We start from the raw sequence: 22,473 nt of genomic DNA, 5'->3' as shown, positions 1-22,473 counted from the left end.
TGCTATAAACACACTAGCAAAAATATATATTCCTGACATAGTCATTATGGATGGGGGTAGTGATACACTGGCAAAGACTACACCAGGCACAGAGGCCATGAAGGAGGAATGAAGAACACAGGCCGAGAAAGCACAGACAAACTTATCATTGAAGGAAATAGGGACAAACTAAGAGAGAAGAGCTGAGTTATCATACAGAGGGGTAGAAACACATTGAGGAAGAAGATACCAGGCTTAGTTATCATTGAGATGGAATAGGAATTCACTGCAAATAATACACCAAGACAAGTTATCATATAGGGGGACTAGGACTGTATCAGCAAAGATTATACTAGGCATAGTTAGCATGAATTGGGATCGGGGCACGCTGGCACAGAATACATCAAAGATAGTTAGCATGAATGGGGATAGGGACCTGCCAGCAAAGAGTGTACCAGGAATAGTTATCATGAATGGAAAAGCAGCATGTCAGGAAAGAGTGCACCAAGCATAGCTATCTTGAAAGGGGGTGGGGAAATGCCAGCAAAGAAAGAGTACAACAAGCATAGTTAGTGAAAAAGAGAAAAAGGAAGAGGCCGGCAAACGAAGAGTACAACAGGCATAGTTATCATAAGGGGAGATACGGACACGCAAGCTAGGAATACATATACTATGCAGAGTTATGATGAAGAGATATAGATATGGCAGCAAAGAAACAGTACACCAAGCATAGTTATCATGAAGGGGGATAGGGACACGCAAGCAAAGAGTACACCAGGCCGAGTCTTCATGAAGCGAAACTTTTTCCAAGTTCAACAGACTTTTTTACTTTTCCATATATTTTACCATATAAGATCTCAGCCACAACTGTGTCTCCCTATAGTAAAGTATAGAGACGGGTAAAAACATTATTTAGCTTGAAAAAATATAGTAAAATATTTTTGATTTAAAATATTCATGTAAATTAATTGTGTGCATTTATTTTAAATGTAGAACATAAGTAAAAAATGATCCAGCATAATTAACTTAATTGTGAATTATATCTTTAATTAAGTTAAAAATATTAAATTAAATAAATTCTGAAGTTTAAATTAAAAACTAAATGCGTACCTATGGTAAAACAATAATATTTTTTAAGCACTGATAATTATAAAAAGTGATTTGTAGAATTAATTAAAAGTAATTTAATTGTATTTTAACAAAAAATAATGTTACATTCATTTTTAAACAAAAAGGATTATTAAAATAATATGTTTTCACCATTAAATTAGGTTTCTTTATAAGTTCAACTATCTGAAATAATTTAACATTGTTTCTTATGGGGTTTTATTTTAAGTCCCTACCTCCATTATTTTCTATGGGAGAGTTTTGCAGTACCAGCGGTTGGCCTTATGTGGTGCTGGAATTACCCAAGCCTCACACAAGTGGATTGAGCTGGAGTAGTTTACTTGAATAATTTACTACTGTTTTGGTCCCTTTTTGGCTGTAGTAACTTTAGAAGTGCAGTTTGTGAATAGCATTGGGCTTACTTTTTTGTGGGTGGGCGCATGCTCCTCCCTAAACACCTCCCTAAACCCCGCCGTACACCTCTCTAAACCTGACCCATTTAGCAATAAGTATGCCCTTTTTCGAGCCACTTCTCTGATCCCCCTCACATTTACTGCTAAGTAGTAAACTTACATGACTGAGTATCTCCCTGTAGAAGAGATAGGAGGGGTGGAGGTGGAGATTTATACTTATAGGTTTGTGAATAGCACTTCCTAGTACTCAAGTAGTAGTATGGCTGCACCACTAAATGTACAACAAAAGGCAGTCTGTGAGTACTCCCCTACATTTCCACAATCCATGCTTGATGGAGACTCTTACTACCAACACCTTCTGAGTTCTGGAATAAAAGAAAAGGGAGCCGCAGGTTCTTTGGAAGTCCTCAAAATAAATAAATCCACAGTGGTGGCGAATTCAGTGTAGAAGTTCCTTCTTCTTACAAAGCGCTTCAAGATAAAGTTGAAAAAATGTTGAACTGTTCTAATGAGTTGCTAGACATGAGACGTGAGCCACGTGAAGAAAGAAGAAGTACTAGGACATAGCGATCCATCCAGTGCTTAATTTGAGCCGGTGGTTTCCAGTGCTTGGCACCGGCAGTTAATTATCAACACTGGATCTAGTGACAGTCCACCACATGGTGGCGCTGTCTCTTTCATTCTGAGATGAGCACAACCGTGTTTATTAAGTCAATATACAATGAAAATGAATAATACCAGCCTCTCATGCCAATATTATAGCTTTGTGCGGCCTGAAATAGTCTGAATCGTCACAGTTATAGGACTGCGATGGGTAGGTGTTATGTTGGTACTGCCAATGGCAGCGCTGGCAGGGTATAGGTGGTGCAGGCTGCAGTGGCCTTCCGAGAAGGACACCGACACTTATTTTTTTTTACAAATTAAGAACTGGTCCCATCTACAGTTCAAATTTAGTCGTCAGATAACATTTCTTGCCCTAGTTCACCAATGGGTGACTCTGCTTTGGACACCCTAATCTTGGTCATCGAATCCGACATCTCTCGGACGCTATTTCACCTGCCATGTGCACACCTGGCCTAACTCTACCCTATCTGCATGCACACTGACTCTGGCTCATGCTGCTAGCATACACTGGGACGTTTGGCGGCTCTTCCCTCTGGTGAAAGGTTTCCTGGCCTGGAGGTGGCGTCCTCTTTTCAAGCGTCATCCAAGAGAAATTATTTCAAGTCCATATTAAGGACAGTGAGGCAATGACGTAGCGAGAGCGCCATGTGCCCTACCTAATGCAAGGAAGAAAGAGGGCTCCCCATAGGTCCTTGCTGGGTAGTGAAAATCAACTATAATTGGAATTCAGTGCCCCCTCTCACCCTCCTGGGACCCGGTGCCACTGCAACAGGGGCACTATTAGTAGTTACGCCCCTGGCTGCTTTGCGCTGCTTCCAGAAACAGACAGAAAACCCAGTTGAACTAGAACAACCCGTCTAAAAAGGCCTTGTTGTTAAGAGAAATGGAGTACCCAAACAGAAAAATCTAATTTTGCCTGCGCCTCTGAAGATCTCTGTACCGGGCTGCAGTCGACAGCGAGGGAGAGGGGTGCAGGGGGCTGCAGGCCCAAGTCAGCTGGTCTCGGCAGCCCTGCGAGGCAGCTGTGAAACGACGTCCGGGCCCGGCTTCAGATCTGGGGTTCACGCTGACTGCGTCCCCGACCCGCCGGCAGATTGTGCCACCTGCTTTTCCGGCTCTGTCAGGCGAGCGCCGCGCCGCGCCGCCACCGTCCGAAAGCCAATTAGCCAAGCAGTGTTTGTTTACCCCTTAAAGATATTTGTTCAGCTAGAGAAAAAAATAATCTCGCAAAATCCCAAGGCTAGCTTCCAAAACGCCCTGGCTTTTGTACTTTACTTTCATTCCCGAGAAGAGAAATGTTTTATCACTAAAAATAAACAACGGCACCTTTCGCCGCCTCCGGGGAGCTAAATCCGTTCTCGCTCATGCTGCCGCCGCCGGCAGTATCTGGCAGCCACTGGACGTCGAGGCAGAGAGAGGCTGCGGAGGAGGAAATGCCAGTCCTACTCAGACAAAAGCAATCTCCCTCCTCGCGGATAAACAGCAGAAAAGAGTCTCCGCGCGCTAATATCGGGGAGCTGCTTCTTATTGCAAATGCAATACAGCGCGAGCGGAACTCCTCCCCCTGGAACTCGAAGATAGAAGCGCCTAACGTGACATTACGGCCGGCTCACTGTCTGCTGTGGGGGTGTTCTGAATGTGCCAAGGAGGAGAGGGGGGGGGGGGGGGCAAGCTAGAGTTTTGTAACCTCGATGGACTACATTATGCAGCAGGGTTAATCATACAGCAAGGAAAGGCAATCTTTGCAGCATTATTTACATTAAAAAAACGGCACATTTCATAATTATGCTTCTCTCTCACTAAGAGGTACTTCAGGATTGAAGCCCCGGAGCGTGAAAAAGAGATGCAACAGCATTCAGATTCCCAGAATCTCCATTTGGCTAATTGAGATGCGTGATTTTGGGAACATTGTGCGCGATGTTCACATGAATTTGGGTTAATTGTGGGAAAAAACACAACTCATGACAAAGAAGGAATCATTCTATCAATACCGGTTTGTATTACATTTACATATTTATGGTTTTTATTTTCTGCTGTAGACCAAAGCCTGTTTTCCCTAGTCTTTCAATCAAGGATGTAGTCTCGTGGGTTATAAAAGATGTAGGTTTTATAACCTGACTAACTTCAGACTGAGTTACAGTCAGTTCCAGGTAACTGGTGAGATGGTAAGTTTTGCGCTACTCAGTTCCACTCATTCCAACTGTCACTCATACAAACCAGGCACTCTTGAACATTCTATTGGAGCGGGGGGGGGAGGGGGAGGGGGGGTGGCTGACCGGCAGGGATGCTCGCACCCCCAGGGTTTATGGGCCAGGTGGTGAGGTCTGAGCCCAATTGGGCTCGGCTTGGGCTTTCTTTGGACTGGGGACGGGGGTACATATGCGGCCATTTTCGGGAACCGTGTCACCATTTTGGAAGGTGACACGGCTACCGTTTTACAGCAGAGTAGGAAAAGTTTATTCCCCACCCATTTTTAAGGGGTAGGGAAAGGGGGGTTTCAGTTTTCTATGTTATAATTTTAGCTGGCATGTCTAGGGTACAGGTGCATCAAGGGTCAAATGATATGTACTTTGGTTGTCGCTTGAAGCAAGAGAGTGCCCAGTTTTTACTGTTTCAGTTTATGGCTGTGGACAAGCAGGTAAGGAGGTTAGGATAGGTTATACTTTGTAGATATATCTTTAGACAGGTAGATAAGTGGTTACAGGGTTTAAAGGGTTAACAGTTAGTGATCGAGTAGATAGATCTTTAGACAGGTTGAGAAGAGGTTACAAGGTTTTAACCCCTTGCATGCCCCGCCCTTTCCCCGCCCTGTGCCGCGCTTTGTATTAGCGGGCGGGGTTCATGACGAGATGGTCTCGTCATGGGCACAGCGCAACCGCGGCCCATGACGAGACCATCTCGTCATGGGCACTGAAGGGGTTAAAGGGGTGAGTTATTGATCAAGTTGGGGTCTGTTAAATAAATTGCAATTGTGTTTGGGGAAACCTTAGGGGTGAGGGGAGGAGGATACGTAGATGAAGTTTGTATAGTTAGTTATAGTTTTGTGAGGCAAAGGCCACGGTTATGTTTTGAGAGGTGCACCATGACTTCAATAAAGAGGCTTTTTACACACATATGAAGAGTCAATTGTGGTTCGTTCCGCGCACTGCGGCCCGATACATCACATACACACTGGCTGAGCAGCAGGAGACTAAGAGATACAACACCTAGCCCATCAAACAGGGATGTTTACCCTAGCTTTGCAAAATTGTTGTATCGTTCAATGGGTGATTACAATAAACAACAACTGAAGGTGTCCAGTGAACTTAAGTAAAGTCTCCAGAGGGCCATCGCATCAGGTGTGCATCAATTTTAATAACGTTTGATATGTTGAGCTCGAAACTTTTTTGTTCAAATCTGCAAATCATGGAACAGATGATAGATTGTGTGGTGAGTGTAGCAAATTAATATTTAAGCAAAACGTTGCATTCGTACAGTCAGGTTTTCCGGTGCCTTAGGCTTGGCCACAAACAACAAAAGGTGTGTCTCAGAAGCCTGGGAGGGAGGATGTGGCCTAATGCCGGGAGCGGTCGACCTCGAAGCTGGGGAACCAGGGACGAGCCTCGGCAGGGACATTCAACATCCTGTGATTCTGGGCAAATCACTTCATCTCCCTGTGTCTAACAAAATGAATGTGTCCGTCTGTAACACAACTCGTGCACATGTAAAGCACTTTCATACCTTCTGGAAGATTTTGCACTTTATTAAACTATCCCCCCCTGCTCCCCCCCAAAAAAGCCTTCAGTTAAAAAAAAAATCTTTTGTATTTGACTGGAGCAATTAGAAACATATATTTGATCATAGCGCTCAAGTAAGTGAAGCAGGCAGTACAGCACTCAGCATCAGCAGCTGAAAGCACGTGAGTGGGAACCACAGAGTAAGGAGTGAGGTGAGGGTCATCCAGGCACTCACTTTCAACTTCACCCAGAGAGGTCATGACTCCGTACGACCTCTAACGAGCTGCATCGGTCACCCACAGGAAGACGACGCGAGGGGTGTGTCCCCTCTCACAGGTGAGGTATCAAACAAGGTCACCCATCGCCTTGCGCAGGTACACTTTTGATAGCGCTTAGAAACAGCAGTATTGGCAGGGAAGAGCTAATATCACCTGCCCTCCCGCTGGGCCCGGTGTCAGGCCCACGAAGGCCCTCGCTCCCTAGAAAAGGCATCCGAGGCCGGCGGCTGTAAATCAACATTGTGCTGCGCCACGCATCATCAAAGAGAAAAACACAAGCACGCGCAATTTACTTCAACATCGTAAACAGAATATGCAACAACATCGTTGTGAAGGTACGTTAATTCCATCCAAGGCAGATATAAATCTGTGCAGCGCAAGCAGTTGTTTCAAAGCAAAGGATCGCAACTATTAAAGGGGGGCTGGTACCCTCGGGCTAGGCGGCTCATCCGCTCTGTAATAAGAATAAAATAAACACGACCATTCTTTTATAGCGCACACTAAGAAAATAGTTCCTAGGCGCTGACTCAAAGTGTTGTTGCTCAAACCGACACTAGTCATTTGTTCGACGTCGAAAGGAGGCTTGAGCAGTGGCGTCACTAGGGTTGGTGTCACCCAGTGCGGTAACTCATGGTGTCACCCTTGCGGTCCGCACCCCCCTAGTGACGCCACTGGGCTTGAGCGCACAGGCATTTAAAACCCTTCCTTACTACTGCAATCTCCGTCCTTTTAAGAACTCTTTAAACCCAGCTCAGACCTGCCCCTTCCCATACAACTAAAGGGTCGTTTGAAAGAAAACAGTGGCAAGAGACCCTTGCCCCCCACCCTTCGAAAATCAAACCCACCCCTAAACCTCTGCCCAAAATACAGGCCTATATTAATCTTTATTAGCACCAAAATGCAGAATTTACAGAAAATGAATCAGCAAACATTGACGTTTAGTAGGACTGAGGTTTGTCAAATACAAGCAAAGTAAATGTTACTGGCCTTTTAATCCAACTAAAAGACTCATGTCCCATGCTCACATTATTTTCACATTTCCCTCAAGTAATTCACCACTAATCCTTTTTGGGTTCCGGAGTAGTGTGCTATTTGCTGAAAAGCACCTCGACACCTCATAAGGCGTACTAAGCGCTATATAAATGCAATTACATTGATAAGAAATACAGAAACAAGACATATACAACAACTGAAAACCACACTAACAGCATAACTTAGATTAGAATATAGAGCAGGTTGGTAGGACAAGCCCTCGCAGAGCTACGCCTGGGCGGAAACAAAGAGGTAAAGTTGCTGCGTTGTGTTGCGCTAGGCGGGACAGAGCATGCGCACAGCCATACTTGCTAAATGCGGCCTAATACTGCTCTCAGCCCCTGAGATGGTGCACAAGCAAGCTCCCTAGTGCCACGCATGTACCTTTGCACTCATCTTCCCAGAGGGAATTTATCCAGCTAGGCAAATACCTTTAATATGCACACCAACCGACACCAACATCACAACACACACAGAGTAAAAAATTGACACGAAAGGACCACACTACTGAGGATCGAGATCAAGCAATTGGAAAACCCTTTGGTCTCTGGTGACATCCTGAAGCCGATGGGGCGAAGGCACCTGAAGTAAGCGCTGTAGAGCCAAACCAGTGGCGTAGCGTAGCAAGGGGGGGAGGGGCGGTCTGCCCCGGGTGCCACGAGCTTTGTGGGCGACAGCCCCCCTGCTCTGACATGAGTTTGCCGTTTGCCGTGGGAGCGACAAACGCAGCTTACCATATCGCGGACTACGCCGCCATCGCCAGGAGTCACTGAGTGTTGCCTGCAGCGTCGCCGCCCCGGGACTTCAGTTCCCGGCTGCCTCAGCGGCGGCGCATTCTCTACACGCCGCGCCAGCGCCAGGAGGCACATATAACAAACGCCGTGGCCGGCGGAGCTGGGGGAACGAGCTTACCATATCGCAGACTACTAACCCCGGGCGTAGCACTACGCTTCGCCCACGTAGTGTACGTAGCGCTGCCTGCTTCGCACTTTCCGAAGTAGGCGAAGCAGGGCAGCGCTACGCACACGCCGAGGGCGAAGCGTAGCTGCTTGCCACCCGCCACCCACCTCCCGCCTGCCCTCCTTTTAATAATATAAGCATTGAAAAATAAATTAAAGTAAGTCGACTTACCCGTAAGCGCGGCGTCTCCGGGGCTCCCTCTTTCTGTTTCTAATTTCTTCTGGCAAATGCGCATGCGCGGACACCCACGCATGCGCATTTCTCGCGAGAAATGCGCATGCGCGGGCGTCCGCGCATGCGCATTTGCCAGAAGAAATTAGAAACAGAAAGAGGGAGCCCCGGAGACGCCGCGCTTACGGGTAAGTCGACTTACTTTAATTTATTTTTCATTGCTTATATTATTTAAAAGAAGGGCGGGCGGGAGGTGGGTGGCACGTAGTGGGGCTACGCGAAGCGCGTAGTGTGCGTAGATTTGGGCACACTACGTGCCACTTCACGTAGCCCCACTACGCCCACTACGCCCACCCTTACAGACTACACCGCCATCGCCAGGAGGAATCACTGAGAGTCACTGAGTGTTGCCTGCAGCGTTGCCGCCCCGGGACTTCAGTTCCCGGCTGCCTCAGTGGCGGCGCATTCTCTACACGCCGCGCCAGCGGGCGCATATAACAAACGCCGAGGCCCGCCTCGCGGGACGCGCGCGGGACGTGCCGGGCGAAGCCCGGGCCAAGAGCGGGCCCGTTTTAGCCCGTTCTAGACCGGACAAGGCCGGGACGGGCTTGGTTTCTTTCATGTGCTATCTACATTTAAGGTCAGTGTGTGGAAACCTCATATCAAACTTTTGTCTGCACATATTACCGACGCTAGGTTGAGTACTGTATGCATACATAATGTCTGCTTCTCCACCAATCTGTAGGGATAATGCCAAAGACAATAGAAGGCCAACAGGAGGAGCGTTAATGGGCACTCTGGATAACTTTTGAGTTAGAGTGTCCTCTACCCTTGCTAAGGATATTGAGCTAACAGAAAAAAGACTATCCCTTGACATCGCCTTTGAAAAAAGATCCTCTATGGGCAGGATAGCTGAAGCTCGATCTCCGGATTTACGTTGGACTAATACCCAAGATTCAATGGCGTCAATGGCTTCCGTAGAGGAGGGGGGGGGTGCAGGGGCTACCAGAGCTACCAGAATTAGTAAGACCCCTGACCAATGAGCCTCCCCGCATCGCCAGTATATTAGATAAGATTATAGATATAGTTACCCCTGCTGCGACAGGAGGCGTATGCTATGACAAAATTAAAACTCGGTCAACTACTAGTACTAAGGCGGTGCCGTCCAAAAGTGAACAGGGTCTCTCTTCAAAACGGAGCCGTAATGGTAATAAAGTACAGACCCCCGGGAAGAAGAAAAAACCTAGCAAAGCTCACTCTGTGAACAAGCCCGTAACTCAACCTGGAAGTACTTGCTGTGCAAGTGAAGATATAAACAACCTCCCTTCTGATGAACAGAATAGCACAAACGAGATGGGTCCATCCTTTTGGATAAAAATGGAACATTTGATTAAGAAGTCTTGGGCCCCATTAAGTGAACGTTTGGACTCAATTGACTCTAGATTAGTATGCCTTGAACTATTGCTAGCCTCATCCCGGGGTAGGGAAGGGAAACAAGCCACTGGGTTAGTCAGTAACTATGCAGGGGGAGGGGGAGAGGGGTCTATTATAACCCATGGTGCAGAGATACCCCCCTCTGTCCCCAGGGGCCCTATAACTCCCAGTAAAACGGCTGCAAGTGGAAACTTGGTAGTACCTCGGGGAAATCCCCCTGAACCAGTCTCAAACAACTTATTAAGGGTAGCGCATTCCGGTGATAGGGGAATGCTGCTGCAAAGAGAGTCTGGTAAGCCCGTAACACAAAAGGTAGCATCGCATAAAAGCATAATGGCCTATAGCGAAGCTCCATTACCAAACATCCAGCTTCCTCCAGAGTCTGCACCCTATGTAGTGGTTCTGGTGGGGGCTCCTTCATTATGTCAGGGTAAGAGGGAATCACACCAGGAGTTAAAGAACAAGTGTATCCATTGGCTCAACAAGAATCGTCCACTACCAATACATGTCTCTGCTGAAATTCTCCACGCCAGAAGAGTGGGCTGGGTGGGGTACAAACCAAAGTCAGTGGGGGGGGGGGGGGGGATTGTATAGTTGTTAATTTCAGGGACTGGAGGGCGGTGGATTACATATGTGATTGGTGCCAAAACGACGCGGTATCATCTATTCACCCTCTTCCCCTGTCTTATTTCTATGCAGCCGCGTATCCAGAGAGGAGGGGTAAACAGCATTTTAGAGGGCAAAAGGAGTGGAGTACTGGGGGAATATAGCGCTGTGTAATAGATTTGACGTGCTATCTGGCTTGGAAGAATGTGATTGACTACAAGGGGATAATTTAGGTCAGGGGGTGGTCAATACAGCCCCCAATGAGGCAGAGGTGGTCGAAGTACAAAGGGTAACTGTTATAGAAAGCCTAGTGGTTAATACCGATCCCCAAACTTCAACCTGTAAAATCTTGAGTTGGAATATTGCCGGGATGAGAAGTGTAGGGATAGGTCCTGGTTGGAAGAGATAAAGTCCTATGACATCATGGCATTTCAGGAAACATGGGACACAAACCATAATTTTTATATAGATGGGTTACACATTTTTTTATCTCTGCTAAACAGGCCCAGTTTGGTCGAGCAAAGGGAGGTTTAGCAATGTTTTTTTCCCTGAATTTGAATGGCTCATTAAAACAGATTGATGCGAGCTGCCACAATTGTTTGGCAGTGGAGCTATCTCGGCCACATTTTGGGAAATTATTATTGGTTGATATTTAAAAATTCTCCCAATAGCGAGTGTTTAAATCAATTTTTACTATGTCTAGAGGACTTTTTAATATCATATAAAGTTAAAAACCCGTGGGCTGAGGTTATTGTTATGGGTGACTTTAACATTCACCCATGTGGACAAGATTGTGTTTTTGACAATTCAGATGGTCCCCCATATTCTGCTCTTGTACATTTTGAACACACTATGCAAGGGGAGGCCCTTGAGAAACTTTTGGCCACCACAAATCTTTATGAATCGGGATGTATTGTGGGAGGCCCTAGGGTAGCTACCTTTAAAGGTACGGACACAGGCACAGTCATGGACTATATTTTTATGACTGCCCCAGTCCTAGGCAGTGTTGTTTCTTATAAGGGGGGCCTTCTGTTTTTAGTGCTCATAACCCTGTAATTTTAGAAATGGCCCAGGGGGCCCAATTAAGTTCTACAGTATCCGAGAATATGGGCATTAGACGAGAGATGATACCAACGGACCGAGGCAGGAGATTGAAATGGACGAAAGTAATTCCTGAAATTTTCGTGGGGGAGGTTTTGTCTAATACAGAGAAGGAAGTCAGTATCTGCTTGGATATTGTTGCACCAAATACACTGATTGTAGAGGCTTTTGACATTATCTGTAAACATATTAGTAGCAAGTTGACGAAGCAAATGCATTCCACAACCACCATTAGTGGGAAAAGATGGTTTGACAATGCTTGTACTAGGGCACATTCTGCACTTCTTAAAGCATTAAAACATTGCCCTAGAAACAGGGAGAAAATTAGGGGGTTAAGGAGGTCTTATAAACAGGCCATCAGGTTAAGGAAAAATCAGATCAAAGATGAGGCATGGGACAAACTTTTGTCCCAGGAGGTCTTGAGGGATAGTGGGAAATTTTGGCAAACTATCAATGACCCTTTTTTTTCCGGTGAATATAATTCCCGACTTGATTGCAATATCCAAGATGATCAATGGACTGCCCACTTTGAGAAAATTTATGGAAGTCAAGGTGTTGAGAGCCCACAAGAATACATCTCTAATTCAGAATTAGCGTCAGTAGTGGTCTTCCAGGAGAGTGAAGTATTTAAAGCAATAACGGAGACTAGGATAAACAAGGCGCCAGGTCTGCTGTGAAGATACTAGGCAGAGTTATTTTAGCTAGGTTGACAGACCATTTTGAGGGAAGTGGGATCCTATCTAACGCTCAATATGGCTTTAGAGCCAAAAGGAGCACATTAAATTAATGTCTTAATTTACAGCTCCTTATTAGTAAGTATACTGTTGCTAAAAAGGGTTCCCTCTACCTGGGATTTATGGATCTATCAACAGCTTTTGACCTAGTAAATAGGTCGAAGCTGTGGCAAATTTTACTTAATATGGGCATTGACAGTGCATTAGTTAAATTCCTTGCTGACCTCCACTGTGGCTTGATTGCTTCTATACGAGTCACCCAAGACGGGAGATGTACAAGGCATTTTAAATCAGAAAGAGGGGTTAGGCAGGGGTGCATTTTGGCACCCCTACTTTTTACGCTATATATTAATGCATTAGAACCTGCCCTGAAGGGAGCTTCGTTAGATGTTCCGAGAGTCGGAGATACAACTATACCAGTTCTCCTTTATGCTGACGATGCGGTTTTACTGGCCCGCACTGGAGTCGGTCTAAATAAATTGTTAATGAAGTTTGACATATTTATGGAGTCACTCGATTTAAAAATAAATGCAAAAAAATCTCATGTAATGATAGTAGGGGAACAAAGAAGAAAGAAAAATATGATGACTTTTTTTGTGGAAAAGATGAGGGTAGTAGGGTCCCTGTTTTTACATACCTAGGTCTCTTATTTGATGAAAAAGGGTCCTGGGGTCCGCAAATGAAACTTAAAAGAAATGTATTTGCAAGATCCACATCAGCCCTTATGGGTTTTTCAAAACGTCTTGGAGCCAGACCCATGGAAGCTATTTTAAAGGTTTAAAAGGCAAAATGCCTTGCAATAGCTACTTATGGTTCTGAGATCTGGGGGTATATCTCACAAGACCATCAGATCCAAGTGGTGGAAAATACATTTCTAAGAACCTTATTATCTGTGCCACAGTCAACCCCTACCTTTTCGATACATGTGGAGATGGGGCTGGATTATGTATCAGATAAAGTGAAAATGGCCCGATATTATGTTGGCTCAAGGCTTGGCTCAATGAGGAGATAACTCTGAACCATATGATCTTGAAAGATTGCCTGGCTCTAGATATGGGCAGTAAAATCCCGTGGTTAGCATACATTGAATCGACTTTTAAAAAACTAGGCCGGCCAGAGCTTTTTTCGGCTCCGGAAACCATTAAGAAAGCAGACATGGATTTGATAAAAACTGCCATGGTAAACCTTCAATTAGCTGAATGGGAGGAATTAGAGTTGAAAAAACCTCTAGTTAGACTACACTTTGGGTTAGTGAGTCTACCAGGTCTGGAACTCTACCTGAAGCTAGTTACACGCCCCTTTAATCGTTTTCTGTTAATTAGATTTCGATTTAATTTAATTCATTTTTCTCTGGGAGATTTCCCCAAATGGGGTGTACCGGATAATGCTGAGCCCTGCAAGTGTGACAACTTGTCATCACAAGATACTTTGCACTTTGTCATGCTTTGCAAGCATTACTCAGACATTAGTAAAAGGTATCTATTACCGGTGCTAAAGGAAGTAGGGTTTGCTCAGGTTAGACCGGCACTTATACAGTTACAATTATTGAGTAGTGTCCGGACTATTTTCCATGTCGCTAATTTCTTAGTGGCAGCCGCTTGAATCAACAATATGAAGAAAAAAGTAGGCCTAGTGAATGCTGTATTTTGACCTGGTATGATGCGGTGGTTTTTATTCTGATTTTATTAAATGGTTATGACCTTGTAATTAATTTTAAGTATAATATTTATTATTCATTATTAATTGTATGGAATTCTTATTGAATACCCTAGTATGGATATGTGGGGAGTGTGTCATATGTCCCTGTTTTTATGCCTTCTAAATTGATAAGTAAAAGAATTTATGGTGCTTTATCTGTTTTTACCCTTTAATTGTATATTTATGTTAATTAATGTAATTGTGTCTTTTTGTGATATTAATTTATCGAATAAAAGTATATGACTGACTGACTGACAAATGCAGCAATTATCGCCAGCACCCACCCCTCTCTTCTGCACGGCCACCGGGCGGGAAAGGCAGAGACCGCCACGGGCAGCAAAGTACCTAGCTACGAAACTGAGCTGAACTAATGGCGATTCAGAGCTATGCAAAAATTAGTAACATACCTGGTAGCAAGTTGGTTGGCAGAGTGTATTATGCAAAGTCCATTCATTAGAAAGTGTTTTATGCTTGCCTGGTGCATTTACTTTTGAAGGTTATGCCTTCAAAGTGAAGCACGGGACATGCTTGCCATATTGGCCAGGGGTGCATCCATAGGCAAGCAACAGACGCTGATGACGGTCGAATGACGGAACACTGATGCTGGGGTCTCAATCCTCAGAATCACGCCAGGCTTCTCCAACGAGTAGCTCGTGAGATACTGTTAGCTCTCCTGCTACCTGTGAGCAGCTCTCCTGTGTCCAGCACACTTTACTAAATTAGAAGCGTTACCATGCCTGAATTACTATATGCTGATCAAAATTCAAAGTGCGTATTCTAGAAAAGGAGTGTATTTTCAGAACTCGTGAACCAATGGCTGAAAGCTGATATTTGAGTGATAAATTATGTGGCATTTGGGAGACTAATTAATAATGTTATTACCTCGGTGTCAGGAACATGTCAACTAAGGCTGCTACGCATTACGCATACAGAGACATTCCAAATTGACAAAGCCTGAATTGCATTAATGCTGGCGGCCCTGCCTGATGCCCTGAGGGGCCACAGCTTTCATACGGTGGCCTCTACTGTAATCTTGTCTGATGTGGTCACTGCTACAACACTAACAATGTTAGTATCTTGGAATGATTTTCATGAGTGGCCCTTTTTGCAGAAAAGGTTGGAGACCCCTGAATTACATCAAATGGCAGCAGCATTTACGATATCCACATTATTTGCAAGTGGTAAAGCTGGTGGTGGGTAAGGATGAGTTGTGCTTTTACACTCTCGCTATGTACCTAGATTTTCCAACAAACCCGACATGATGGCTTATCGGATTGAATGCTCGCTGCTGACACATGCAGTTGTCATCAAATCACAAGTCGGAATTAGCCTCCCATCCTTTTGAAATCATTATATTTAGTATGATTAAATTGGGTAATAGTAACATCCGTTAGGTATAGCACTTAGAAACAACAGAATTGAAGGATGAAGAGGTATATAAAAACAAGAACTGGCACAGCCAATAGGTCTTGCCTAGGATACAGCTATTGGCTTTGTTAATGGTTTTTAGTCCTGTAATACAACAGCGCATCTGCTGTGCACCATGACCAAGAAACAAAACGCTATCATGCGTCCAGCGTTGGCCGTGTCATAGAACGGTTTTTGTGCCTGGCGGTAGGGCGGTGGGGTGACCCGAATGGAGGTAAATTACATTTAGGAGAGACAACATAGGCAACGGAGAAGGTGGGAGAAAAGCACTATGATGTGGCCAGCACTGGCTGCGTCTTAGCATTTTTGTTTATTTTTAGTAGCGGGAGGGAGGCAATACGAAGGAAGGGAGGGTGAGTAAGGGGGGACACTGATAATGCAGGGTGGGAGGGAGGGACTGGGAGTAAGCACCCAGACTACTATAAAGAGTGGGAGAGCAGGGGGCAAACAACAACATGACAACAATGGCAGGAGGGTGGGTGGGGGGAGGAACAACACAGACAACAGCACGGACATTGGCAGAAGGAGGGAGGGTGGGAATGATGATGGGGAAGCAATAACACAGACAACAGAGTAGGAAGGGTTAGTGGGACAAACAAAGGCAGAGGAAGGAAGCCTATAGCAGCTCACCAGTCGCAGCCGGTGCAGGTGTAGCGGGGGGCAGGGGAGAAGTCGACAGACGATGGAATAGGAAAAATACAATGTAGAAAAAAGAAAAAAACGTACTCGACGACCGCAAGGAAAGTGGTTTAATTTCTTTTTTTATTTTATTTTCCGTATTCCATCGTCTGTTGACTCCCATCCCTGCCCCGCCGCTCTTACCTTTACCGGCCGCGACTGCAGCCGAATAAAAAGAAGCAACCAAATAAGTGACAACGAAGATAACCAATGGTAAGCAAGGGGTGGGCTCTAGGCCCCCTGATAGAAAACAAAAGGTCTCAGGAGCTGAAATCAGTGCCTTCCCCGGGCTCTCATCTCCATATGCACTTTATGTTCAGGAAGCTGCCTCCGGAGGTACACGTCTGAGTGAATCACTGACTTATAATCGAGCCAGGATCACCCGTGCACACCACGAGAGGCTGGCATGTTTACAGGGCACGGCACAGGTAGAATAATGTCTCCATTCATGCATTCAATGTTTTCCTGCAGTTGCTGTGCTGAGAATCTGATCAGAAAATGAGACATGAATAACAGGGTCATGTGACGTGACTTGAAGGTTTTAACCTAACCAGGTGTCATATAATAACAAAGCATAAGGTAACAGAACGACGTGTATGTGTAAAGTGCATGTTCACCCTTGGGACTACCTTGACACCGTGTAATACATTTTAATTGTTAACCATCTCAATTGTACTCATTTTATCGACATTGGGAAGATGAGCGGCCAGATTGACTGACCGGAAGAAGATGTAATCATTGCACCGCTGAACCAGCAGATATGTCATTCCGTAGAAGGCGCCTAAACCATTAAGCCAAATTTCCTCCAAGAGCCAGTGATTTCAGGAGCACACAAATAGTCTTCTTGGTACAATAATATCTACAGGTTTCACAATGGTTGCGAAGCTGCAATAAAATGGCGAATGGTGAGTTGGACCCAGTGAGGTGGGAAACCATGGCCAGAAGGTCACACAGAACTCTGCACAGTTAATGTCGCCACCATAACAAATCCAAGCGGGCACCTCGGCTGTATATATCTCCTACTGTCCGTGCGCTGCAGTGAAAGGATGAACTCTTGTGGCCTATATTTGCATAGTTTGAACACTATCGATGAGTGGAATAGCACCATTTATCTTCCTCCATGATCTCCCAGTGGTCCTTCTCCTCTTCCCCTGCCCCCTTTCTGAATTAATCATGCTTAACTTTTTTTGACCATACACCTTTACATTCTGAAATTTATGTTAAATAGATTTTCCAGAAATTGCATGATTTATACATGTTGTTGTTGTTCTTAATGGGTCTCCACTTACATGTAGCATTGACCAGACATCGCCAACAGAAGACGACTTTCCCTTCTGGTCCTGTCTCTCGCCCAATAAGCAATTCTCTTTTTTCACCCCCCCCCCCCATTAATTTTGTATACCTTCAGTGGAGACTGTAATTTACAATCACCATGATCGTGCCATCGCATCGTAATTTACTTCGGCCTCTCCCACCGTGCTTACGTGATTAGTTTTCACGCGTCCCCGTAACTTTTCTCTTTCCCTCTATTCACGTTCCCCAGGCGTCCTTGGTTACCACCCCTGATCCTATCATCCTCCCTTTCTCACTCCCCCTACTCCCGCATTGGTCACTGCCCCAGCGTCCGTAGTTACCGTCCCTCCCCCCTCACACTGGTCCAATCGGCGCTCCTCACCATGACGATTATTTTCCTTTATGTAGAAGAGAGCCCGGCTTCTCTACACAGGCTTCGGTAGAGCTCCGCACACGTCCGTGGCGGCTTGTTGTACCTTGTGGAATTTTGGACCACGACTCCCCTGACCTGCCTTCTGTAAGTTGACACCCCTCCCCCTTCCCCTTCCCCCTCATCCCTTGCTTAGTCTGCGGAATTACTCATCCGATCCTTTTCTCCTTTCGCAGGAAAACTCTGAAGCGCCTCTCTGCGCTCCTCCGGTTCCGCTGCTCCGCTCCTGCGGTAAGTGGACAACTCGATAGCGCAGGCTATCCTCCCCTGTTCATTCACTCTCCCTATTCCCTGGCTTATTTCACCCTCTTATTCCCCAGAGACGCTTGAACTTACTCCGAGTCCCTCGATGTCTCTCCTGGACACACCGTTACCGTGAATCTACTTACCCGGAACCCTAGCTAACCAAGTTCCCCTTAACCTGGGCCACAGGTAGGCTTTAGTCGAGACCCACCTTCTCCTTCGCCTGTTTCCTATGTCCGTTTTCCCACCACCGCTCTGATACTGACCTTTATTTTATACAGCACTCCCTGAAATTAACGACCCTGGTCCTGAGGATGATCCGGAATTATTAAGGATCGAAACGTCGTCGACCTGTTCCCATCAGCTCCAAATCCTTTTGGCGCTCTTTGATCTTTTTGGTTCCCCGAAAATTACTCCCTGAGAACTTTTAAATGAATAATTGGAACTATTGCTTGGAACCTTGAATTGTACATACCTTGTATTTACTGTGTTGCGCCCCTTGCTATGGTTTTATACACGTTGTCACTTGCGCCGTCACACTTATGTCACGAGCACATTGTACACTTTTTCCCTTAGGGTTGTTTTGGTAATTGTACCGTATAGTGCTGCTATAATTTGTTAATCTTCCCTTAATATATGACGCCTACCTGCGCATTAACCCAAAAACTCTTGTAGCCTCTTTTTTCTCTTTGTGTGTTTGTAATGTCTTGTACATACGACTACAAATAATTTAATAACTCCTACTGAGATACTGTTGCAATTACACTATATTTGCACACAGGCACAGCCCTTCGCAGCATGCGCCCTCACCAACTGAGCTACTTCCACTAGGGGAGTAAATATATAGCACAGAGGGAAACAGAAGAGGTGCTTCGGACACCACCCTGAGTCTCCGGGCTCTGTAAACCACAATCCTATAAACGAACTCTGCCCATCTGTCCATAGCGCCTCATAGTGGGTTAAAAAGAGCAAACAGCAAGAGGAGGGCGAGAGGAAGTATTTTAAAAGAACGGACAGTGGACAGAAGGAGGGGCAGTGGGTTAAAAAGAATGGACAGGGGAGGAAGGCTAGGGTGTGAGGGCGAGGGACTGTAGACACGTGCACTCTATAACTGCAATTGTGCAAAAGTAGCTACAGGAGCTGTGGCCAGTGGTAGGACACTGGCCGCAGGCAGGCGCCTGTATTTGGTCCATGCTCCATGCAGTAACACTCAGAGACACCCCACAGAACCCCAGGCGAAGAGGCCCCTCACCAGTCATGAGAGTGACAGCGGAGCCACCTAATCGTAAGTAATGGTAAGTACCAGTGGTGGCTCCTCCACTAAGGCAGAGGAGCATCGCCCCACTGCTTTTTTGCAGTGACACAAAGAGAAAATAAAATGATAATAACTTATGTTATTATCATTTTATTTCCTCCTACTTCCGCCCGCTTTGCATTAGGATGCGGGGGCAGTGGAGGAGTGGTAGCGCCCTCCTAAAGTGTGCAGTGACTGCTTATCTGGCCCTCTCGAGCCGTTCAAAACAGTTTTGCGCACTTCGCATGTTCTCCGTGCAGGCTGCATTACAGCTGACATGGAGAACGTGCACAGGCCCCCGGTCAGCCTCTGAGTCCTGAAACACAGCGCTTAGACCAATAACAACGCTGCTACGGCAGTGTTGTGATTGGCTGACTGGGCGCCTGCTTGTGTTTCTGGTAAGGCAGAGCGAGGGAGGACTACAGAGGCAAGGAAGCGTCAAGAAGGTAAGTTTTTTTCATTCCCGCCTCCACCGCGCCCTCTCCCGCCCCCTACTGCCTGTGTAAGCCTCCCTGATCAGTGGTAATCAATGGGCGGGCTTTAAGCCCATTTTAAGATTTATATTCTTTTTTTTTTTTTTTTTTACAAGAGATTTCTCAAGCACAACGCAGGCGCTGTGCAGGCGAAACCTAAAAATGACTTCACGGAGCAGAAGTGAAAATAAAAAAGAATACCGGCCTTGTTGCCCTCGTGCAAAAGACAAACGGCAATGTGAGCAAGGGGGAGGGGCAAAGCAACACAAGGAAGGGCTGGGTGGGGAGCCAAAGCATCTTGAGGGGGGAATGGAGGGGTAGGCTGTGCTACATAACCAGGTGCACGTCCTGCGTAAACCACCACATTTACGCTTTGCGATTTTTTAAAGGTGTCAGCACTTCGTTGACGGACACATCGTCAATGCCCTCCAGTGCGCCGGAAACCTCTGCGTGATCACGTATTCTGCAGTTCCTACTGCTATATGCAGTGGTCGAAGTGGGCGGGAACGGAGGGGCACGGCGTGCCCCTACTTATTTAATTTAGCAAAGTCCGTTCCCCTACTTCTTCATTTCAAAAATGCGTCCCGGGACGGCAGGAATGCTCTGAGCTTAAAAAAAAAAACTACAGGATCATCCAGGCCGGTGTGCTGCATAGCGAGAAAGGCCTCTGCAGCTGCCAGGACCCCCTCCCCCTTCCCCACTGTATCTGTGGGCAGAGGCCTGCCCAGCAGCACTGTAGGAGCCGAGGTGCAATGGAGGAGCAATCAATCAGCACAAAAACCCGTCTACCTCTGATGGGCCTGGCTGTGCGGTGATTTACACCTCATTTAGTGAGGAGGCCACCCACCTGCCCTCACTGTGACCAATACAATGGACACATTAGGACGCATTGGCGGCCCCGCCCTTGACCTCATCTGCCCTTTATTTTCCAGCTCACCCAGACTGACGATGCCACACGGAAAGGAAGAGGACTTCATGTGGAATTCTGTGGCAGACTGTGCTCAAACCTTGGCGCTTTTTAAAACAAGCATTTGCAATGCAATAGGTCTCGCATTTACGTGGGTCTGAGCTATTGACATAGCAAATAACAATGCCTTTTATTTTTGTTTTCGTTTTTAAAACCTAAATAAAAGGCAATCATTTACAATGCCGATAGCTTAAACTCGCGTAAACGCGAGACCTATTGCATTGCAAATGCTTGTTCTTTATTATTACGTAACAGAACACTTTTAAATACTTACGTTTTAGATGTGTGCTGTAAAAGCATCTCATATGTTTGATTTAATGGACTATAAAACTATTCCGCGGAGCCTATTACATTTTGCCACAAATGCAAGTCACTGCACAGATGCAGCTGCACGTCTTACGGTTAATGAGCGAGGCGCTATAAGACTGCACTCGCCCTCTGTGGTCTGAACATGTCTTGGGTGGTCTGTTACATATTAGCAACAGCCGCACGTGCTGCCTCTGTGAGCCTTTAGGAAGTGTCGATAGCCATGTTTGTTCCCTTTTGTCTCCTCATCACCGTGCAGTGAATTCACTCGTGAGTGCACGGCACTAATGGATGCCGTGCAGTGAATTCACCCATGAGTGCACCGCTCTGATGGATTCCGTGCAGTGAATTTACCTGTGAGTGCACGGCTCTGGTCTATTCCATGCAGTGAATTCACTTGTGAGTGCACGGCTCTGGTGGTTTCTGTGCAGTGAATTCACCTGTGAGTGCACACTCTGGTGGATTCTATACAGTAAATTCACCCATGAGAGAATGGCTCTGGTTTATTCCATGCAGTGAATTCACCTGTGAGTGCACGGCTCTGGTGGATTTCCCGCAGTGAATTCACCTGTAAGTGCACCGCTCTGATGGATTCCGTGCAGTAAATTCACCCCTGAGTGCACGGCTCTGATCAATGTCGTGCAGTGAATTCAGCCGTGAGTATACTGCTCTGGTCTTTTTCATGCAGTGAATTCACCTGTGAGTGCACGACTCTGGTGGATTCCCCGCAGTGAATGCACCCATGAGTGCACCGCTCCGATGGATTCCGTGCAGTGAATTCACCTGTGAGTGCACTGCTCTGGTATATTTTGTGCACTGAATTCACCTGCGAGTGCACGCTCTGGTGGATTCTGTGCAGTAAATTCACCCATGAGTACACGGCTCTGATCGATGCTGTGCAGTGAATTCACCCGTGAGTGTACTGCTGTGGTCTATTCCATGCACTGAATTCCCTGTGAGTGAACGGCTCCAGTGGATTCCGTGCAGTGAATTCACCCATGAGTGCACCGCTCTGATGGATTCCGTGCAGTTAATTCACCCGTGAGTGCACGGCTCTGATGGATTCCGTGCAGTGAATTTACTTGTGAGTGCACAGCTCTGGTCTATTCCATGCAGTGAATTCACTATGAGTGCATGGCTCTGGTGGATTCCGTGCAGTGAATTCACCTGCGAGTGCACGCTCCGGTGGATTCTGTGCAGTAAATTCACCTGTGAGTGCGCGCCTCTGGTCTATTCCATGCAGTGAATTCACCTGTGAGTGCACGACTCTGGTGGTTCCCCCGTAGTGAATTCACCTGTGAGTGCACCGCTCTGATGGATGCAACTGTAAGAGTATTGAACAGCAGCCTATGAAAACAAATACAGATTCGGACTGTTGAGATCTAGTTACATTGATATGCCCATCATGGAGTGTATGCTGAACCCCTAGCTGGAGGAAAGGTTAGTTTGTCACAGCTCTCACGTCTGCTTATCTACCAGAACAGCAGTGTCTTTGTCACTGAGGTCAC

The 22,473-nt window shown here is 46.2% G+C and overlaps 1 protein-coding gene across 4 annotated transcripts in view; it reads right to left on the bottom strand.

The window, feature by feature from the left end:
- Positions 1 to 22,473, bottom strand: part of TMEM132E (transmembrane protein 132E) — a 1,031,163-nt gene that overhangs the window by 551,561 nt on the left and 457,129 nt on the right. The window contains exon 1 of one of the 4 annotated variants that reach the window (XM_085649651.1): positions 3,450 to 3,536. The exons of the other annotated variants lie outside the window; for them this stretch is intronic. Coding sequence (XP_085505777.1) covers positions 3,450 to 3,489 — 40 coding nt within the window. The 5' untranslated portion in view covers positions 3,490 to 3,536. Of the gene's footprint in view, positions 1 to 3,449; positions 3,537 to 22,473 lie in introns of those variants that run through there. 4 annotated transcript variants of the gene reach the window in all.

This window comes from Triturus cristatus, chromosome 3_2 (assembly GCF_964204655.1).
Source record: "Triturus cristatus chromosome 3_2, aTriCri1.1, whole genome shotgun sequence".
Taxonomy (NCBI): domain Eukaryota; kingdom Metazoa; phylum Chordata; class Amphibia; order Caudata; family Salamandridae; genus Triturus; species Triturus cristatus.
This window is presented reverse-complemented; position numbering and strand designations above follow the sequence as displayed.